The following is a 15,952-nucleotide window of genomic DNA, read 5'->3' on the forward strand; positions in this document are numbered from 1 at the left end:
AATATTTTGAGACACATGAAAATTATATGAAATTCAAATTTCAGTGTCTATAAATAAAATCGTATTGGAGCCCAGCCTCCCTCATTTGTTTATGTATTGTCTGTGGCTGCTTTGGCGCTCCCCCCTCCCCCCCCCCCGCCGGGAGTGGAGTTAGGTAGTTGCCACAGAGCCTGCATGGCTGGCAAAACCGAAGACATTTACTGGCTCTTTGCAGAGAAAAATGTGCCAACCCCCACTCCAACCCCGGCACAGGGACCACTCGCCTCAGAAATTGAGTGTTGTCTTTGTATTACCTATTACCTGTGCTGTACTTTGATCTAGACTTAATTAGATTAATAGGGTAATTCTTGCTTCTATTATTTTCTTCAGGAGAAAGTAGAAGCTTAGTTAGCTTTCTTGGTATGTTTTTAATTAAAAAGAAAAATGCCCTCTTGAAACAATAGTTTGTTTGTATTCAGACTTTTTTTTTCTCCCTTTAGGAATCACTGTGGAGAAGGAAGCCATATGTTTGTATTTTAAATCATTTGCCTTTTAAACTGGATTTTTAAACTCCAGATGTGGACTCAGGAACAGTTAAAATGTACTTTTGATGTTCTCCAAGAGCCATAGTGGGGGAGGAGAGCTTTACCTCTTATAATTGAGAGTGAAACAGAAATCTTAATATTTTCTATTTCCCATTGTGTGCTAAAAATACTATTTTTAGTTTCTTTGAGTAGATAGTTTGGATTAATATGGGGATGGAAATGGCTTTAATTTTATGGAATGCCAATTAGAGCAATTGAATAAATATATTTTGAAGATACACTCAATTATTACAAATGGAAATTATAAAATTAAAACATAAATATCAATAATGTCTACTTATCTAATATTTCTCACTACTCTAGAAAGTTCTCTCTAAAGCTAAGTCTGGTAATTTCAGTGTGAGTTACGGGTTTGGGTGAGTGAGTGAGTGTGTGTATGTATGTGTGTGTTTCCAGTGTTCACGTCTGCCTCCCACTCTTGGACTTCCAAAGTCATTTGAGTTATTCTAAAACTCCTTCTTGGCCTGGCGTTCCTTTTGTTCTTGGAAGAAGATGGGCATCTTGAACTGGTTAGTGAGGGGCAGAAGGGAGGTCAGTCAACACATGTGATCTTTTGTCTGAAAGTTAGCTTTATTTTTCTCTTTTGATTCTCTAGAGAGAAAGAATTAAGACTGAAGACACTTGTTGATAAAGATTTGTGAAGAAATTCACGAGTGTATAACTTTAGAAAACATTGACGGTGACTCAGTACCTAAGCCCTCTAAAGACCTCCAACATTTTCTGAACAATATCATAAATTATCTAGAGGTGAACACAATGGTAAAATTCCCATTTTTCAGAGGGAAAAACTGAGGCCACTGGTTGTTATTTGGCTCGCTGGCTCTTAGTGGGGGTAGAGATAACTGTTTTTCCCGGCTCAGTCTGAGGTGCGTTTCATTTGCCTATCCTATTCTTAAACAGCACTTGTAAAATCACATGTCATTTCTACAGTTATATTTAGGATATAGCCTGAAATACTGTATAAACACCCTGTGATAGAATACTGAAGTCTGCTGCCCAGGTAATTATTATGTGGGTCTAGTATCATATCATTTGCATTATCTAGATTAGAATGTATCACCCACTTCAAAGTTGGTCTAGAAGAGGGAGCTCATTGTGTACAGGGCCAAAAGAGTATTGCCTCATGGTTCCCCTTCGGGTGAAGAACTTTTTGATATGCAGAAGTCCGTGGAGCTTTCGTTCTTGTCTGAAAACATTTTTAACTGGTAACTGTGTTGAAACGCTAAGGCTTTCCCACGCCCTCACCCCCAAAATACCTTCACAATGTGCTCTGTTTTCTTTTTTAGAATTTCATGAGCAGTATCTGGAATTGCCATCTTAAGTGAATGTTTGTCACGGAACTGCCTGATCTTGAGATGGGTCTAAATGCAGATGTATCTAATGAGCACTTTCATTTTCCTTCTTATATGCAAGGGGGTAAGTTTCTCTGTTGAGCCTCTCACTTCTGGTTTTAATCTGTTTTTAGCTCCTTGATTAGTGTGTGGCTTGGGAAGGTTGGCATTAAGCCATTTATTTGCAGTTCACTTCTGGGGGGAAATGTGTGCACCCCTACTTTTTAGGACACAAGGCTGTGGTTCTCCTGAGTTTAGGTTAGTGGTGAGTGTTGAATGAATGAATGATCCCGTGCCACTTTCTGCTGTGTCTCCTCCTTCCTGGCCGTCATTCTCACTTCCTTGCTGTTCACCTTCTTTCCTCATCCTGCAGTCTTTACCATGAAGACAGGACGGATAGGACACGATTCATTTTTTTGTTATATAAATAGCCGGAATGAAAGGATTGGTGGTGGGAAAAATTGCCAAGTTTTTTTTTTTTCTTGTTAAATATGTACAATCAAGAATTGTGTGACTGATAGCTCAGTGTGTCCTGACATGAATAGACCTGAAACAGCTCCCTCCCGGTCTCCAGTCAAGAAAATAGTACAAAAAGAAAAGCTTGCTTATTATTTTATTTTTTTGTAATTACAAGAGTTTAGACTGGCTTTCACTGGGACAGCTGTTAAAAGACTTGCATAGGAAGTGACTGTTCATGTGGGTTCTTGGTTTAAGTCTCTAGCTTCGTTGAGCCCAAGGGAGGCAGAATATGATTCCCAACATGGATCCTGGGTGCATCCACCTCGGGCCATCTACAGATGCCCATGAGCAGCTCTGCAACATTTTTACCCCCAACTTCCACCTCCAAGAGGGTTTTGCAAACTGTATATGCCCTCGCACAGTTTTTAGGTTGACATCTGAAGTTTTCCATAGTAAAGTTAGAAAGGTGCAAAGGATGTAATTCCTGGCATAATGTGAATATTGACTTTTAAAATGAAAAAGTTGTATCACTGTTTGAATTGTATTGAATGGAATTTAAACACTATTGTGATTCGACGTGCCCCATCATCACTTACAAAACACACGGGCAAGCACTTCTGTAATAGTTGGAAATTTTACATTGTTCTCTTTTCTCCTTGAACTCATACTTCCATTCTACTTCCTCACACAGAATTTTATCCAAATATAATACATTGAAAACCCCCCCAATTATCCTGTGATACTTTGCAATAAGAATATGATCCTAGGGTGCTAAGTGTTAAATAAATTTCTGGATTGAGTTTATCTTTGTCATAATTATTACACTACCACTTATCAAAGCATAAATATATTACAAAGACTGATAAATTATTGATAAAACTTGCAAAATAAGACATTCTTATTGGAAGTGTGTTTCTTGATATCTTGATGAGGCTTGCTTTCATATCTTAAATTAATTTAGGTATTTATGGATACCCTATCTTATTGATGGAATGATGAGTAAAGGAAATTAACTGAAGGAAGGGAGGTGTGAGTTCAAGGAAGTTCTCCTGACTCAAGTATTTTGAGAACTCTCTTTGCTACCAGGACATTTTTACACCTTAGGGGCAATTCCCTTGGTCAGAATCAGGAGGGGTGAGAAGTAAATCTACCTTTTGAGGGAAGATCATGAAGAGGAAAGTGTGAACAAAGAACAGTGTGACCCCTCAGCCACAGGCACATGCCTTTTGGCAATGTGTGCCTCTGGAAGCTGAGGGTCTGGAACCTGATACCCACAGAACAACCTGTGCCTGCAGACCCTTCACAAAGTCTTCATGGACTCCAAGGCTCCAAGGCTGCCTGGGTGCAGCCCACTTTTCTAGAGAAGCAAGTCTGGGAGAGCTGATGTCATCACAGCTGGTGGCCTGTGTTCCCGTGCCTTCGTAGTCCCATCAGTTGGCCAAGTACGGGTCACTGGGTTACCTCAAGTGGGAATGACAGACACGTTAGTCAAGTCTCATGAGCAGTACAGATTGCCTTCGAAAGCGTGTGCTTGCAGTTTTGAAAAACTAGGCTAATATGTGTTAAAACTTTAACTTTCAGAGGTAAGGTAGAGGGATATGTAAATAGGTCTTTATATATATTCTTCCCTAAAACATGTTTTAAATTAACTAATCATTAATTAACTAATTCATTAACATTTCTTTCGTGATCTCTGTGTTTCTGTAGGACAATTCTAGTATGTAGATACTTGATGAAAAGTCGGTTTTGTGTGCATGAATGTTTGGGCAGCTTACTTCTCCAACATTTGAAGCTTTATTTGGTGTTCGTGAAGACTTCCTCTCAGGCATGTTGAATCCGGCTTCTGTGTGTCCTCCTTATATTCCACTCTGTGCAACTGATTGAATAATAGCAGGATGTTAGTAATGGTGTTCCTCATTAGATTTTAAAACTTAATTAGAATTTGATGTATTCAAAAGCTAATTTCTTGTATTTAATATAAGACCCAGGTCCTGCTTTATAACTGATTTTTGGTAAACCAGTTGCTTGAGGGAGTACATCTGACAGCTACTTTGGTTTGTTTGTTAATTCCTTTTTTTTAAGATTGTATTTATTTATTTGACAGAGAGAGAGAGAGAGAATTAGCAGGGGGAGCAACAGGGGGAGAGGGAGAAGCAGACTCCCTGCTGAGCAGGGGGCCCGATGTGGGGCTTGATCCCAGGACCCTGAGATCATGACCTGAGCCAGAGTCAGACCAGACACTTAACTGATTGAGCCACCTAGGCACCCCTGTTTGTTAAGTCCTGAATTAGCTAACAAGTCCCCTGAGTTTGTAAATGAAAATTGATATTATATCTGGACAGTTACTTTACAAAAAAATGAGGTGCGATGTCTAGCTATAAAATTCAAACTGATTTACGCTTGCATGTGATGTTGAATGGATTTGTCTGGCTTTTCTGTGCAGTGCTTCACCAGCATTAAAAATGGTTCTTCAAAGAGAATGCTGGGATCTGATGACTAGTGTTGCTGGTTCCTCTCTCGCTCAGCTCTAGACCAAACAGAAACATGCATTCTCTGCCAAGTATTCTGTGATGTCACAAGGCAGGCCCTACAGCACCATGGCTTTTTCTTATACTTTTCCTTTTCTGGCTGAAGGAGATTTAACCTCTTTCTTGACCATTCTACACCTTTCTTTCTTTTTTCTTTTTTTTTCAGTTGGAGGATATCTGTAATATTATATAGGACATCTAGTAGTATAAAATCCTTTTAAAAATAGATTTTAGTTTTTAGAGCAGTTTTAGGTTCACAGCAAAATTGAGCAGAAGGTACAGAGTTCCTGTATACTCCTTGCCCCCCCAACTGACCTGGCCCCCATCCATTCCCGACTATCTATGTCCAAAACCAGACTGGTGCATTTGTTACATCCAGGTACCTGCATTGACACATCATTATCATTCAAAGTCCATAGTGTACATTAGGGTTCCCTCTTGGTGTTGTACATTCTGTGGGTTTTGACAAATATTTAATGACATGTATCCAACATTATAGTATCATACAGAGTAGTTTCACTGCCCTAAAAATCCTCTGTGCTCTGCTTATTCACCCTCTGTCCCCCCGACTCCTGGCAACCACTGATCTTCCCATTATCTCCCTAGTTTTGCCTTTTCCAGAATGTCATATAGTTGGGTAGATTCTTTTTAAAAGGGATATAACAGGATAAGAAAATTTTGGAACTTTAGGGAGTCTTAGAGAGTTTCTATTATGTGGCCTTTTCATGCTTATCAAAGTTAGATATTTTCTAATAGTTTGAATATTTTCCAACCTGTTCAGCTTCACAGGCAAAAGAGTACTTTGCACTGTTTAAAATCAAGTTAAATATTTCTGGGAGAAGTAAAGAGAAGCATTAAAAAAAAAATCAAGGTGGAGGAAGTAGAATGAAATTCTTTCTGTCCTTAGGATTCCTTAAAGATTTCTTTAAGCCAACTTTGGTTGCCATTTTGATAGCATTTAGGGAGATCTTGGGTTAAATAAAAAGAGATTGCTTTCAAATTGAGAGAACTGGTATCAACTAGAAATATGCTCAACTTTATTGCAAGGTGGAGTTGGAATCTATTAAGGCAAAAGATGTTTGGAAGGATAATGTGCTTTAATAGTATCGTTGGAGAACTCTTGTAAAGAAACAAATGCAAGTATGTACATTCTGTGGGTTTTGACAAATATTTGATGACATATCCAGCAGTGGTCCCACGGAAGTGTTCTCTTCCTTGTGCACAATTGGTCAGCTTACCATTTTATTTTATAAATTAAGGCGGTAGCACTCTCGGGCTCCCCCGGAGTTAGCTGTGGGTCAGGCGTGTCACGTGGCGGATGGAATGGTCGAATGACTCGCACTGTCACTCAGTGATAAAGTTGGCAGAGGGCTCCCAGAGGTGACTACGCTGAAACCCCTTCTTTGTATCAGAATTTGATACTGTTATCATTTTATTGATTTCTTTAAGCTCTGTACAGGTTCTGATCTCAGCCATAAATGGGGTTTTGTGTTTTCTTTCCTCTTTGTTTTTCTGTAACCCATGTAACCAGGGTCTATTTTGCAGGAACTTGTGAGGGGGGCATGCCCGAGACTAACAAACAGGGCCAAGTCTTTGGGGTTGTGACGCTAGGCTGTTAATAGCGTAAGAGACTCTCAGTTGTGGAAGTTAAGTCATAAAGCCACAGAAGGATGTAGGTTCTTGAGAAAGTAAAAATCTACTTAGCATGTTTATGAGAGAGTAGTGAGAGTCATTACCCCTTTAGAGCCACGCATTAAAGCTCCAACATCCAGTTAGACTATTTCCGATAGTTTGGCAAGTCACTTTAACCCATGGCTTCCTACACTTTGAACCCATTTTCTCTGGTTGCTCCATCGCAGGCAGGCTGCTGTGTATGGATCATAATCCAGAAGTGGAACAGGTGGGGGCTCTGTGCCACATGTAGCATTTTATGGCATTGGACCTGCTTCATCGGTTAACTCTTGGCCGCCATGGTCCCAGCCCCATTCCTGTAGCAGGAGGGTTTGTAGAACTTGTTGGTGGATGTTTTTGCAGTGTGACCCATCAGGGGCCACAGGCATTATGTAACTCAAACTCTCTAACTTTTCATCACTTCCTGCGGAATGTGTTGTGGATGGATTGAGGGGTTTGACTAGAGACTAGTGGGTGATACTCAAACTTGCTCAGCAGGTGAAGCGCCCGGTTGGGCGTTGAGACGCACATTGCTTGGAGTACCATGAAACTGGAAGACTACCACTTCTGTCTTATGAAAAAGGCCCCACGTAAAAGCAGAAAATAGATTTCTCTTGTGAGTGTTGCTGGTCTTTAGATCTTAAAATTTAACAACTTAAAATTGTGTAAGGAATCATTTCTAGGATTTTGTTTCAACACACACAGGTAGTTTTTGACTACATGATGCCTTAATTTCTTGTTAGCTCATATGGTGATGGATGCTAAGGTTTTAGAGGAACTAATGGGAAAGTTTACAAAAGAGCAAATGTCTTATATAATTTTATTATTATTATGTTGTTGTTGTTGTTGTTATTTTCCTTTTGAGAATTGGGAAAAGAACACCATTGCTTGATTTTCATGGGTACGCAACTGGGACCTGGTCATAGAATATGGATGTGTTAAGGGATGATAGTTGGAAACCTCTAGACCAAATGGCAGGGAAAACTCAGAGAAATCCTGATTCCCCCGCCAGAGGCCCAGGACCCTTGTTCATTCTCCTCATGTGATTCTTTGATGTTGCTTGCAAGTGCATTTCACTAAAGTGAGTTCCATCTCTTAATGTCACAAGGTATAGATGTCTGTCCATGTTTGGAGGTACTTTGGGAGTTGATCTTATACCAAATGAACAGGTTACACATTTGTTCATATGAGGATACTTTATTTTCTCCAGAAAAATGTAGACATTTCAATATTTTAGATTATATCAAAACATCTTAGTTTTAGTTTGCCTGTACCCTTCAATCCAGCAAGGGAACAGTGTCCTGGACCTCTTTTGGAGATAATTGTCTGATTGTCTATTCATTTTCTTCCCCCTGGCGAAATGCGAGTTACCTTGCTTAATTAAAACGAGAAAACCATTGTCAGCCCTTGTATAAGGCGCCAGCCCCTAGGTAATTCACATCAAATTTCTTTTGAGGTTTGTGATTTCCAAAACCAGCAATAGGACGTAAAGTGTGTCTTTTGCTGAATCTAGCAGCAGATGTGTTTGTAAAGTGAGGAAATGGTGTTGCTAACTTGCTAACTGTATTTTGAGGGATAATGTGATGGGGTGTAGTTTGACTGGTATTTCCTCTCTTAAAGAAATGCAGGCAAACTTTTTTCCTTGGAATTTAAAATGTATATATTACTTGAAAAGCCTGGGAATTTGAAACTGCTACTTGCTTGCTTATAACTTTCCCTCATTTTCTTCCCAGCAGTGGAAAGGAAGTTTAAATCTTGTTTAAATCCACAGTAAACTTCCTACAGCATGAGACTCATTGGTCAGTGCTAATTCCAAATCCGTATTGGGTCTAAAAATCATACAAAATGATTCTGATATGAATGTGGAGACTGTGCTGTTGACCGTGTTTTCCGGGGGACTGTATTACTTGGAGGCGTTAGAGAAAGACTGAAGAGGCTTGGTGAGGGACAGTTGCTGTTGGTGTGTGTGTAGTTTGCTAAACTGAGCAGTGTGTAGTGATAGGCTGGTGGCAGGTAGGCGGCTGCGTGTGTGTTAAGAGTTTGAGGATGAGGGGCCCCTGGGTGGCTCAGTCGTTAAGCGTCTGACTTCGGCTGAGGTCATGATCCCAGGGTCCTGGGATCGAGCCCCGCATCGGGCTCCCTGCTCAGCAGGAAGCCTGCTTCTCCCTCTCCCTCTGCCCCTGCTTGTGTTCCCTCTCTCGCTGTGTCTCTCTGTGTCAAATAAATAAAATCTTAAAAAAAAAAAAAGTTTGAGGATGAGTCTGGCATTTGGAGAGAGGTAGTTTACTGTTATCTATCTATCTATCCATCCATCTTATTTTTCTCATATGTGGAGATTGGATAGAGGTAGCTCACTCAGTTCCGAGACTTCCAGGTGGGGCTGTTGGGGTGGTTTGGATGGGGCATGATGAACCCCGGGTGTGTATGGCAGACCCAGGGGCCACCCTGGGAAGTTGAGGGGCATGACGTTGGGAATGTTAGCAGGTTGGCAGGAGAGGGATTGAGCCCAGCTTTTTACCTTCCTTTTATGTTTGGGGAAGGTGAAGGTGAAATGGTCGGAGTGGAATGAGCAGGAATTAAGATAGTAGTTAAACAGTGGAAGTGGGTGAGTTCTCTGAGTAAGAGGAGAAGCCAGATGGATGATCAGTGAGAGGAGCCCCTACTTTTCTAGGCAGAGAACACACTATGGGTGTCTGCTTTTATGAATTAAAAATATAGCAGCTTCCAGATTATTGTTTGGCAAGTTAACCAGTGGTGTTCTATATCTGTTTAGAAACTTTTGTAGTTCTCTTAGAAGAGTCCCTTGTAGATTTTTTTTTAAAAGAGAAGGAAACATCACAGGAATACATCTATAGACGAGTATTTTTGTGTAAGCTTCTAAGCTTCACTTAGATTACCCCTCACCCAGGTTCATTTCTCCTGCCAGCACATAGGGACTGGTGACAGAAGTTGGTGACCCCTTCTCAGAACTTGGTTGTCCTTTTCTGACCAGCCCAGGTGACACCAAACTGTACTGGTTAAATTTCCTTACAGTGAGGCCTAAAAATTTAAAAAGCCCATTATGATGAATTCCCCTAGGAACAGACAAAATGGCATACAGTTTATTTTTCCACCAATAAATACTTACTGAGTCCTGTAAAATTTCATGTCAGTCTTTGGGCTGAGCCCCCTAGATACAGTCTTTCAATACCTGTTTTATTGAAATTTCAGTATTAATCTTTGTGTTTCCATATAAAGCAATTCAAGTAAAAAATTAATAATGAAACAGTTCCTAACATGATGTGCCTTTTTAATTATAGTAAATAATGTTTCCCTACCAAAAAATTGCATTTTTTTTTAAGATTTTATTTATTTATTTGACACAGAGAGAGGGCACAAGCAGGGGGGGCAGCAGGGAGAGGGAGAAGCAGCCTCCCCGCTGAGCAAGGAGCCGGACACGGGACTCTATCCCAGCCCTGGGATCATGACCTGAGCTGAAGGCAGACATTTAACCGACTGAGCCACCCAGGCGCCCCCCAAAATTGGGTTCTTAATAGAAACTCAACTATTAAAAGTGTAAGAAATTAAGTACTTGGATGACAATACTTACCAAGAAAATCTATATTTAATAATTTATGGCAACAATTTCTCAAAAAAAGTTTAAAGTAGCAATGAAGTCATTGGAATCCTTGTCACCAAAGTGGATTTTTAAAATTACATTTCCCTCTTTCAACTGTGTTTACAGCAATAAAGAAACAAGAAGGCGGCGGGTGGCGGGGAGGTAAAGCTTGGGAACTGTACCAGGCTTATGTAGGTCAGGGCAGTGTCTGATAAGGGAGGAATTCTCATTTTGGTATGGAGAGATTTCCAATATTTCATATTTCAAAGAATAACTCAAGGATATCAGTATTGTATTACTTAACCTGGCGCCAAATGTGGCAGGTTTTATGAAGGAAGAACACGGCTAATGACCTTCTTTCCTGCTCTGCCGCATCTGCCTATGGACAATATACTGTCTCCCCAGTTCACTGAAAGGAAGGGGATGTTCTTCCTGGAAGTATTTTTATGAGTCTGGAGAGCCAATGTCGTGAACAGTACCAGGGCTTAAGAATTAATACAAAGAAGATTCTAGTAGTCAAAGACTTTTTCAATAAAGAAAAACAAAATCATAGCCGGAGAGCTTTAGGAAGATAGTAGCAAAATGGAAGGCTGGGAAGAAGAAAGAATAACTATGTTGGGAATGGATTGGTAACACGCAGCTGTTAATTGGCAAGTTAACCGGCTAATTAGTGGTTGATATGGGTAGTTGGCTGTGTTTATCAAGTGACGGTGATACTCCTGGGCAGCTCTTCCTGTTTCAGTAACCAAGCCAGTGAAAGAACACCTCCTAGCCCTCTGACATGTTCTCGGTGCTGCCTGTCAAGACCATGAACATGGCCCAGCAAGGGCTCAAGGCTTTTACACCCTGCCGTCCATCTCCACATAATCTGCCCCGACCTTAAACTGTAGAGTCAGCTCGAAATCTCTCCATTTCTCTCTTGAGTTTGTGATCCAGGCACAGGTAACTGAAAACAGATGTGCTGAGTGAAAACTGCTAGTGTTCACGTTGAGCTCTTGGTGATGGGGGGTGGGGAGCAAAATGAGCCTTTTGCAAACCTTTGTGCTTTGGTTGTAGGCACAGTTTTCTCATCTCAGCAATCTCAGCCCACGTTCCAGCCAGGTACTTTCCTTTTTGTTTCTTGGAGGGATTGCTGACTGAGGTGGAGGGGAGCCTCGCCCCCTTTTCCTTTATGCTAATCTTTTTCTCCCATTGCCGGTTTCCTGTCTGTAGCCTGCACACGGCCCCCTGGGACCCAGGGTGATTTTTTTCCAACCTAGAAATCGCCTCTTCTGATTCTTCTGTTCAACACTCATTAAGCTGTTCAACAGCCCTAGGGACAGAGTGAATTGGCAGACCTGTCACATGCTCGGTTGGGCTAAAAGAGGACAGTGATTGGGCAGCAAGAGAAATCAGGTGGTTTAAAGACAGAAGTGTTGCATAAACCAGAAGTCCGACGGAGGACCAAATTCTCATGGCGGTGATTGCTGATGGGATGGCCACAAACCTTTTTTGAGCATCCACCATGTGAGGAGGGCAGGGAAGGTGCTAGGGAAGTGATGGGGAGGGGGGTGCCCTACCCTGGGCTTCACACTCCAGCGGCGGCAGGGTGGGGGCACATGGAAGTAGAGAAGCCACAATGCAGGGCAGCCCGTGTACCCGGCCAGAGGCCACTCTCATGGCAGTTGGGGGCTGGGGGTGGGGGTCAGAGAGCATCCAGGGAAGGATGTTTCCTGAAGAGCAACTTGGTGGAGGATATGCGATTTGAGCTGGTTTTTCAATGCCTCATGGTCGGAGACTGACACACTGGGAAGAAGGATGGAGGGGGCATTTGGGGCGGAAGTCAGCCAAGCAAGAGAGAAGGAAGAATCTCTGTGCAGGGTATTCCAGGAGCAATTTGACTGGAGCTGAGGGTTCGCCCAGGAGTTGTGGGAGGTGGATTGGAGAGAATGGGCCGTGCCAGAGCGTGCAGGCCCTTGGAAGACCACTCATGGGTTTGGATCCTGTGCCGAGCCACAGAAGGCTTGATCATGGGTGGGAGACATGCAAAGTTGTGTTTTAGGACAAATAATCCAACCACGATGTAGAGAACCAATGCCTTGTTTACTGCCTGGACTGTGCAATACTGTTTCTCAGCCATCTTCCAGTTAGAAATGCAGTTTTATTGTGCACAGGCAGGGCCCCTGGCATTGTATTAGGAAGTGAGCATCACAGTCTTGTTAGTTAGGAGAGGGAAATGCTTTTTCATCTTCTCTTAAATCCACAGGAGCAATATTTTATCAGTCTTTGAAACGTGGGCTGAATGATGGATATGCAATTGTCTCTTAAATACAGCACTGCTAAGCTCAGCCCTGCAATCATGTGGTTATGAAATATAACCCAGCCTGAAACCATAAGAAAAAAAACCCCTCTTCGTCTGACCTGCTCACAACACACCATGCGAGAACCTAACTTTTGAAGGGACGTGGGAAAACTGGAAAACCACTGACAGCACGAAATGCAAATGAGAATTCCATGTGTAGAGATTCTTCTCTCAGAGCTTTTGGTATTTTCTTCTCTTGAATGTTTGCTCCAGACCACACCACCTGTTTCTGCTCCAAATGTTTCCAAGGCCAAAGGTCTCTGCCTCAGAGATTTGAGGCACTTGCTTGCTGCTGACCCACATGTCATCCTTGAGGGAACGGAAAAGGATGGAGGGGAAGAGAAGATGGGCAAAGGGGCCTTTTGGTCTTTCTAGTTAATAAAAGCTAGGGCCACAGAGCAGTGCCTTGATTGGAAATCTTCATCCAGAAGCATCTGGTCTCCTGGCAATGTACCTGGAAGTTGGGGAATCTCGGGGAAAGGGGTGTAATGCATTGGTATTAGTGTTGCTTCAGCTCAGCAGAAGAAATGCCCATTGCCCACGGTGATGCGTGAAGTAGTTGGTCTGCCTTACCTGGACGTCCTTTGCCAGGTCGGCTTAAAGCTGGTCCAAAAGAAACCTGAAGTTTGATTTTGACTGGTTACCACTGGGTGCTGAATGGGGCTGGTCAAACCAGGATTTCATTCATTGCAGAAGCCAGGTGCTCTTCAGACTATGGACCTGGGGTTATCAGTCATAGTGAGAACAGAAGTGGACAGAGGGAAGGAGCAACGTAGAACCAGTGAATTTTCCTCAGGGTCCTGTAGACAGAGAAGTAGCCATTCAGCTGTCTCTGACCTGGGACCTCTTATCCCTTGTGATATATTCTGACTTCCCCTTTCATTCACCAATCTCATTTCACATTCATGAAAAGTGAAAGTCCTCTGTTTTCCTTGTCATTTCATTCCCATTTTCCACGGATATGTAGTAGCTGTTACATGATGGCTTACAGACTCTTTATTCTTTTTTTTTTTTTAAGATTTTATTTATTTATTTATTTGACAGAAAGAGAGAGCACAAGCAGAGGAGAAGCAGGCTCCCCACCGAGAAGGGAGCTGGATGCAGGGCTCAATCCCAGGACCCTGGGATCATGACCTGGGCTGAAGGCAGAGGTTAATGACTGAGCCACCCAGGTGCCCCCAGACTCCTTATTCTTAAGTGATATGACAAATCACTGATTTAAAGAATACGTGGAACTTTCCCTGTGTTATTAGGAGGACCCTCCATTGTTTGCTGTGACTGCCCCACTCCCAGTTCACTCTCTCAGCTCCTTGCCTTCATCTTTCTTCCCCCCACCCCTACCCTTCTTGATGGCTCTGGAGACATTCTAAGCAGTGGTTCTCAAAGTGCGGTCCTCATGTCAGCAGAATCAGCACCAGGGCAAATTGTTTGAAATGGAAATTTCAGGGTCCCATCCAGGATCTACAGCATTGGAAACTCTGGGGGTGGGCCCAGCCTCCTGTGTTTTAACAAGTCTCTTAGGTGATTCTGGTGCATGCTAAATTCTAGGTGTTTGAATTTTTTTTTTTAAAGATTTTATTTTATTTATTTGACAGAGAGATAGAGAGCACAAGCAAGCAGAGAGGCAGGCAGAGAGGGAGAAGCAGGCTCTCTGCTGAGCAGGGAGCCTGACGTGGGGCTTGATCCCAGGACCCCAGGATCATGACCTGAGCCGGGCTTGATCCCAGGACCCCAGGATCATGACCTGAGCCGAAGGCAGCCGCTTAACCGACTGAGCCACCCAGGCGCCCCTAGGTGTTTGAATTTAAGGAACACTTATCAACAACCAGTGGCTTATGAAGAGCCTTGATCTTTCCCTTTGCAAGTGATGAAAATAAGTTTTGTTTCTACCTGGGTGTACATCCAAGTTGTAGAAAAAAAACAGAATCTGATGCGTTTCATCTTCATTTCTATTCATTGTTGACAGTTTCTGTATTAGAATGGGGAAACTCAGGGCGCCTGGGTGGCTCAGTCGTTAACCGTCTGCCTTCGGCTCAGGTCATGGTCCCAGGGTCCTGGGATCGAGCCCCGCATCGGGCTCCCTGCTCAGCGGGAAGCCTGCTTCTCCTTCTCCCACTCCCCCTGCTTGTGTTCCCTCTCTCGCTGTCTCTCTCTCTCTGTTGAAAAATAAATAAAATCTTAAAAAAAAAAAAGAATGGGGAAGCTCAGCACTTTGCAGTTTAACAGCTAGTTAAACACCACTTAACCCCTTAGCACTCGCCAATTGCTTTTCTTCCAAGCACGTTTCCATCCCCACCTTCCCCACCAAAACCCTTCTGATTTGTGCACTCACTATTAGGCTAATTTGCTGCTCTGGGAGACAGTGTTAAGATGACTCTCTGATTAGGTGGGAATTGATTAAGCAGAAGCTGCCTTATTCTGTGGCTAGATCAGTGGAAGCAATGAGCAAACTCCTCATTCCAAGCCTCGTTCCATTTTGCTGTTGCTTCAGTTAGGTTGCTTTTCTATTTGTGGCTCATTAGCATTGGTGACTCCTGAATGCCTATTCTCATCCTAGAGTCTTTCCAGTCATATGTGAATAATATATGCTCAGAATCCCTAATAATGGTGGTTTCTTGTTGTCCTGAATGCTGGTGACAGGCGAATAGCAAGATGAATATGCAGCTTGTGGATAGAAATCACACTTGTTGAAACTCCCTGGGCCTTCTCCCATACTCACTCCCCTCCCACCTCTTTTGGGGGCCAGGTCCTGGCCTGGCCTCTGGGTTGCAACGCCTGAGTTTGAAACCTTAAGTTACTTGACTTCTCTAGGCCTCAGTAGCTTCTTTGGAAAACCTGGGCAGGAATACTATTTACTCCAGAGGGCAGGAGGGGGTTTTGATGGAGATAACGTATGCCAAGGTCATTTGCAGTAGTGCTCCCCAGACATGAGGCTCCCTCTCTGTTTTTCAGACCTTCCCACTCCAGTATACCCTCTTGCAGACCCCTCTCCTAGCTTAGTGTCTCCCTTTCTTGACTTCCCATAGAACTTTGTTGGTTTCCTTTTCTGACACTTGACAGTTATGTGCCTGGTGTTACAAATACAATTTTACGCTCTCCTTTTAGACCGTGAGCACCTCCAGGCTAGGCGATGGCTTGGTGCCCCCTCTCTCTTCCAGAGCTGTGGCTTCCAAGCCAGGACAAGCGTCACATTCACCTGGGGAGCTTTGAAAAAAATCCAGATTCCTGGGTTCTAGCCCCAGAGAACATTCTACTGTGTTGGATTTTAGAAACCTAGATTTTTTTTTTAATTTTAATTTTTATTTATTTATTTTTAAAAAATTTTTATTTATTTATTTGACAAAGAGCGAGCACAAGCAGGGGGGCAGCAGGCAGAGGGAGAGGGAGAGGTGGGCTCCCCGCTCAGCAGGGAGCCCGATGCATGACTGAGCCACCCAGGT

The 15,952-nt window shown here is 42.8% G+C and overlaps 1 protein-coding gene across 5 annotated transcripts in view; it reads left to right on the forward strand.

The window, feature by feature from the left end:
• ANKRD44 (ankyrin repeat domain 44) overlaps positions 1 to 15,952 on the forward strand; it is a 323,392-nt gene that overhangs the window by 14,922 nt on the left and 292,518 nt on the right. For 2 of the 5 annotated variants that reach the window (XM_088021608.1, XM_088021607.1), the window contains exon 1: positions 1,889 to 2,000. The exons of 1 other annotated variant lie outside the window; for it this stretch is intronic. In XM_088021608.1, the coding sequence (XP_087877734.1) occupies positions 1,950 to 2,000 (51 nt within the window). In that variant the 5' untranslated portion in view covers positions 1,889 to 1,949. Of the gene's footprint in view, positions 1 to 1,870; positions 2,001 to 15,952 lie in introns of those variants that run through there. 2 more of the 5 variants (XM_088021610.1, XM_088021605.1) reach the window with 2 other exon arrangements.

The sequence above is a fragment of the Eumetopias jubatus genome, unplaced genomic scaffold (genome assembly GCF_037043125.1).
Source record: "Eumetopias jubatus isolate StellerSeaLion01/CBP00866 unplaced genomic scaffold, mEumJub1_p1.0 scaffold_3, whole genome shotgun sequence".
NCBI classification, from domain to species: Eukaryota; Metazoa; Chordata; class Mammalia; order Carnivora; family Otariidae; genus Eumetopias; species Eumetopias jubatus.